General features: G+C 43.3%; 1 protein-coding gene across 1 annotated transcript in view; it reads left to right on the top strand.

Annotated features, from left to right (window-relative positions):
* Positions 1–417: 417 nt before the first annotated feature.
* LOC147697778 (cell cycle control protein 50C-like) overlaps positions 418–6,472 on the top strand; it is a 399,761-nt gene continuing 393,706 nt past the window's right edge. The window contains exon 1 of the mRNA XM_086934448.1: positions 418–771. Within this exon, the coding sequence (XP_086790574.1) occupies positions 559–771 (213 nt within the window). The 5' untranslated portion in view covers positions 418–558. The remainder of the gene's footprint in view (positions 772–6,472) is intronic.

Here is a 6,472-nt window from a genome sequence, read left to right as displayed (position 1 = left end):
CCACTCTGCCTTAAAAAGAAGCAGCAAGACGAGCAAGCGTGGCAACACTTCCCCTGTCTCTTCTGCTCATCACTACCCCGAAAATCTTTACTACTAAATGTCTCTGAGAAATAATTAATTAATTTGAGATAAGCAGTGGCCGTTTCGGGTACAACAAAAACAAAAGAAAAGGGCGTAGCGGTTCAAGGTAGGTGTTGTTAACACATCTTACAGAGAAATAAATCAGCCAGACGTTGTGCAACAAATCACCCACAGAGATAGGTTTCCCTGGGTAATGCAAAGCAAACACATGGCTGGAGTAGATGAGCCACCGACATACTGGCCATGTGTAGGGTTCAGGAGCAAAGTGCGCTCCTGAAGTGATGGCACAGGCTGACACCATGATAACGAAAGCAGCAGGTAAGATGAGACGACAGAGCAGGCCGGGTTAATGAATAATTTCAACCCCGACAGCCTTTCACTTCCTAGTGCCACTCTGGCTTCCTACTGGTTTCTAGGCAGGCCAGTGCACTTGCCGAAAAAGACTCCTTCTCGCGTGCACGTCTCTCTTGGAAGAGCATGAAGAAGACGAAAGGCAAAGAGAGCAGCATCGCTAAGCCAGCGCGGTCCAAATGCCCGGATAACTCCGCATTTTATCAGCAGCGGATCCCTGCCTGGACTCCGGCTCTCACCCCCGAGCCGGTGCTCTGCATCTTCTTTGGGATCGGACTTTTTTGCTTGGCTGTGGGGATCGCCTGGATTATATCGGTGGCCAACGTCAGAGAAATCAAGGTGCGGCCCTTTTGTCCTGGAATGTGCTTTATTGGGCAAAGGGAGGAGACTTGAGAAAGGCTGCTTTAGCAGCAGTGTGCATGAAGGTGGGGTGTATTGTAATTGTCGAGCGAGATCCGGGTACGGTAATACAAGACACGTGCGCGTATTTAAAGCAAACTACGACTTCCAAGGCAAATTTGATTAAAGTAGAACATCTGTAGGTTGCTGCCCTATATGAGTTTAAGTGTGCATAAAATGTGCTTTTTTTGCACATTTGCTTAGAGTGTGTGACAGGTTGCATGGACTAACGCATGTTAGCAAAGCCAGTACCCGGCTCTTCCCTATCCTGATCCCAGAGTGAAAGATGGCTTAGAGTAAATGTTTGTATAAATGGCATGATGCAGGTAGACTAGTTTAGAGGTAAAAACATCCAGTTGTTTGCCGCCACATTTATGGTCATGCGAGTCTCTCAGGCATGCAGTGAGGAAATAGTGTAGTCTGTTGACTTGGCTAATAGGCAGCAAGTGCACTGAATATTTCTTTAAATGTCTTTATTGGCATCATGGCAAGATATGCAACGTTTCTTGAAAATTAGCTAGACATTTCCAGTCCCCACTGGCTTCAAATCAGTTGGTACATTCAATGAACAAAGAGTCATTACTATTATAGAAAGGTTTGATTTATTCAAATCAAATATGAACTATCAAATTTCCCCATATAGTAGGTTATCCGTAACCCCTACTGAATTAACAGTATACTCCCATGAATGTGTAGTGTACTGGATTGTTATCTGTGTGCTACACTATTGTGCGTGTAAGCTTGTGCGTGTAAATCTCACATCAAGAATAAAAAAGTTCTCAAAAATATCAGGTGATCAAGTGACGTGCCTAGGGGTAGGCTCTAGTCACCGGGACATGATCGCACTGACTTCCACAGCTTGCTTCAGCCATTCTCAGCACCACAGTTTTATTAGCAGTAGCTCAGAATGATCTCAAGGAAGACCCCAACAAATAACTCTTAAACTGCTCATCTTACCCCTGTTCCACCACAATATTCCAAATGAGGGATACTCCTCTCTGCAAATTCCCATCAAGTAGTCCCTTCCTTCATATGTTCCTTCTCTGTTCGCGCCCTCTGTTGCTCAACTCTCCCCTTGTCTCTTCCTGTCCATCTCCATGCCGCCTAGACCCTTAGTAAGAGTATGCCAGCCTCCTGTTCATCCATCATGATACTCGCTGCAATGTGTGCATCCTCTCCCCATGATCCAACTTATCACTCTTCAAAGTTCTCCTGGTTTTTCTCAGTGTCCCTTTCCGCAATTTTCTGTGTTCTCTCAATAAATAAAAGCTATTAAACATTTATAGTAAATTTGTAGGCCTCTGGATCAGGGGTGTCTTGCCACACTTGCTGGGGTGACATCAGAGCGCACAACACTGAGGACAGGCAGCGGCATCTGCTGGGAATAAATTGGCCTGGTGTGGAGTCAGGCCACAGGTGATGATGCTCTCACTAGGTTGCAAACATGCCTAGAACCCAAAGCTCTATATAACCACAAATTATTTTACCGTTACACTGAATATATCATTTTACGGCGGATGAAAACCCTCCTGTGGACTTTAGCTCTTGTCGGGGGTGTTGCCACTTTTGAGAGATGGAGTCACTGGAGATTAGGGCTCTGCTTGTTGCCAGCAGGTGCTGAGAAACAGCTGCTGCAGTCCTATGGAGGAGGCAGGCAGAGAGGGGCACAGCAATTCTAATTTAGTAAGTGGTCTAGGAATCAGGGACGCCAGCTGATTTGAGGAAAGGCTGCAGACTGATTCCTAATTTGTATGGGAAGAGTTTTGGGGGATTCCAACTTGTTTGACAAGCTACTAAGGACTTTGGGTTTTAGTGGGCAAGTGACGTTCCAGTCAATTGAGAGTCCAACCATTGCATCAGTTTCTGGGAGACCGAGCAGGCTTAGCTCGCTGACTTAAGATTCGGAGGGTAATTAACTCTTGCCCTGGGCCAGAGTAGCACAACGCAGCGATTTACATTACGTTACGTTACGCTGGATTTATGAAGCCACTAAGGGCTAGGCAAGGGAGCCTTAAGTAGCCTGATAAATCGCATCTTAAGGGTTGCGTTGCTTTTGCACCCCGTTGCGTGGTGCAAAGGCGACTGAGGCCCTTGATGAATATGGCCCTATGTATTTTGTCAACAAAGTAATGCCGGTCTCGTGTTGGAGCCTGCAGGTTGTAAAATATTTGCCCTTAATCTTAGGTAGAAACAATCCCGGTGACACCCATGATTGAACTCGCTTTGGAGTGAGATCAGAGTGTGGGTGTTGCAACTGCATACTCTCCATTTTTTTGTGTCCTACCCCCTTGAAGAGGAGTATATGCAAATTTAATTTTCATAAGACAGGTGTTAATTGGATATCCATATTTTAGTGAAGTGAGATGTGTTTTCTTGTTCACTTTGGGTGGAACAAGAGTTGCAGGGTGCAGTGCAAGGCACGGTGGGTGCTGGTCAGTGGTGCAGGGCTGCATATATGTGGCAAACAATACAACAGAGTATAACAGACAAATGTGCAAGATCTTTACTCTTTGCAAATATTTATTGTGACAACATTGTGCATTCCACATATAGGGCGTCTTGTACAACAAGAACATGGCTTCCCCAGTGTGCGCCCCTCTATGTTCACGTTATATTTCTCGTCTTGATCAAATATGGCTACACAAATAAATATACTGGATGTCTTACTCCAAAGTACAGAGAAAAGGAGCTATGTTGATTACAAAAACATTACAAAGCAATGATAAATTGCACTGAAAACAAATATTTTGAATAAACTAGCACGAGAAAGCTCATTTTTCTAAAGCAAGTTATGATTTTTCATTGAAATTGATTTCTCAGTTTGCCAGCAATCGCATCAGCCATCAACGAGTGTTCGATTATGGTTGTGATACATATTTTAATTGAAAACGTTTACGTCTCGGGTGTTGATCGTGTATCGAATTTTATTTCCTCGAATTCCATTTCTTATTATGTTGAAGCAATCGCAGGCAACAATAGCTTCACTGTGTATTTCGTTCCTATATGTGTAGGTCATTCTACAGGTACCTTTTGATATTGTTTAAGCAAGGGGGTTAATATTCACCCTTTGTCTGCCAGGAGATGCCAAGCATCTTGGATCCCTGCATGGAGTAAGCCATTTTCACAAACAACATATAAATGTATTTCGCTGTGATAGGGGCACATACTGATCCCATGGAGGTCTGTATTTATGTTATGATCATTGCTTGATCTACTGCTAACATTTGCTTTTAGAGACTGTGTTAGTGAGCCAAGTACGCATAACTGTCGTGTGTTTAAATGTGTCCTATTTGTTTCTTCACTGACCAGTTGCGTTATTGTGTTCCAGAATCCCTTCAACACCTGTCATGACCATATTTTGTCATAAAACCCCACATCTGGCGCCCCACATTCCAAAAACACAACGATAGTTCAGTTCAGTTCAGTAAAATCTTTATTTCGATGAAAGATTCATCATAAAAAGTACATAATACAAATAATGCATTATACAAAATATAAACATTCATTGTAAGACTGAACCATAAGATTTAAAAAACACATTGCACAGGAAGATTGTTAAAAATGTTAAAAATATTTCAAAATTAATTTGTCATTATTCAGTCACGGGTTTTCCTGAGTCTTGCTGATACTTTCAAAAAATGTCTAATTGAGCACAAAGTACGGGTATCAGCAGCCATTTGTAAAAAGTTCAGGGCAATCTTGGCTTGGCGGATTTTAGCCTTCTTTAAAATGTCTACCAGAAATCTCCGACGGGGCATTCGATAAAAGGAACATAAAAGTACAAAATGAAGGGTGTCCTGCGGGGACCTATTGTCGCAGCCGCAGGCACCCTTTGCTCAACTGTCACTGTAAAACCTGAGGGATAAGCTAAAATATGATGTAACAAGTTAAGCCTAAAACGACACATTAAAAATCTGTCCTGATGGTTATACATTAAAAATAAATAAGGTTCCATACCCGCCCCATTTCTCACTTGGCAATGTGCCACCACTGATTTCTTTAATGAATCGGAGCTTAATCTTTCCGCTTCAAATTTATCTAATAGTTCTCTTTTAATTTGATGTTTGCATGTAGGGGTAATGGAAGTCGGGTCGCTAAATAGTGATGAGTGGCTAACAGCTTCCAGGGTCTCTTTAATGTACCTTATCCACGGAATATTGAGGTGATTGGCTTTAAGCAGGCAATCGCTGACTATTTGCCTGCTTAATTCTGCTACAGGGTTGTGTGTTATTCCTGCTGGGGTGCCCTGTGGTACCTTCAAAATTCTTCTCAAGAATGTATCCTCCTCCAGTTGTAAGAGCTTAACATCCCTGAAACCCCAGACCTCCGCTCCATATAAAGCTTTTGCGGTGCTAACCGCTACATACAAATTCATCACTTGCTCCGGAGACCACCACCCCAGTCTACGAGCAAAGTTGTAGATCACTCCGTTTGCCGATACCAGCTTTCTACATCTTTCCTCAATTAAAGGATCGAACTTTGTATCCCTGTCAAACAACAAACCTAGGTAAGAGAATGAACTTACAGTTTCTAGTTTGTGGGACCCTATTTTGAATACAAATTTCCTACTGGGCGTCTTGCCGGCTATCATGACATAAGATTTACTTAGATTCACCGACAAATCTAATTTTTCCATGAAGTCCACGAACCCATCGACAAGATGTAGGCTCCGGGCCGTCCTGGCAAGCAGGACGGCGTTGTCTGCATACAATAAAACTGGTATATGACGGTTTCCTGCTTTGGGGCAATCCACATTTAGAGCAGCCAAACTTCTCTCCAAATCATTGATATAAAGCGAAAACAAAAACGGTGCAAGAATACATCCCTGCCTCACTCCGCTAGAACACGGGAAGGGATCAGTGCTCCCCCCGTATTATAGTGGACCTTGGCAGTGGTGTTCCAATGAAGTTCCCTCAATATGTTGATGAGTCCTGGCTCAATTCCCAGCCCACTCATCAACTCCCAAAGTTTGCTCCTATTTACATTGTCAAAGGCTGCTGCCAGGTCCATAAACCCCATAAAGAGTGTGCCTTTACTAACCCTTGTATATTTTGTTGTTAGTAAATAAAGATTAAGGCACTGGTCGCTGGTTGATTTGCCTGGCCTAAAGCCACAATGATAATATTCCCTTCTCCATAAAATGGGGGAAGGATGAGTGTGGGTGTGCCAAAACCCACCTCTCCTACCCTCCTCCACTTATAGTACAGACCTTAATAATACGAAAACATACATTTCATATTAAGATATCAGGTGTGTTTCATGCCCCCTGAGGCTTAAATCTAGGTGACCGTACAATGCCCTAATTACGTCTGCTGTCGGGGGAGTGATCCCCCCCCCCCATCGACCTCATTTACTGATGCTGAGCCAACATCGACTTTTCTCCCATTGAGTCTTAATTCATCCTAGTATCCTCATATTGCTTTCTGTCCTGAAAGGAAGTGACCATTACACTTGATCTTGCAGTTCATCTTATGCAGCTGCTGTGTTGGCTAGTTGCCAGGTCTCCTGTTCGGTTTCCTATTTATTGGAGCTGGTGGGTCTTTGATGTGCCCTCCTTCTTGGCATCAGCTTTTCTGCCCACTCTAGTGCTTCTTTAGGGTCTAGAAAGAATAGTGCTTTATCTGCCATGATCACTTTTATT

This window comes from Lissotriton vulgaris, chromosome 8 (genome assembly GCF_964263255.1).
Source record: "Lissotriton vulgaris chromosome 8, aLisVul1.2, whole genome shotgun sequence".
Classification (NCBI taxonomy): Eukaryota; Metazoa; Chordata; class Amphibia; order Caudata; family Salamandridae; genus Lissotriton; species Lissotriton vulgaris.
Note: the sequence above shows the minus strand (reverse complement) of the source record. Positions and strands in the feature narration are given on the sequence as shown.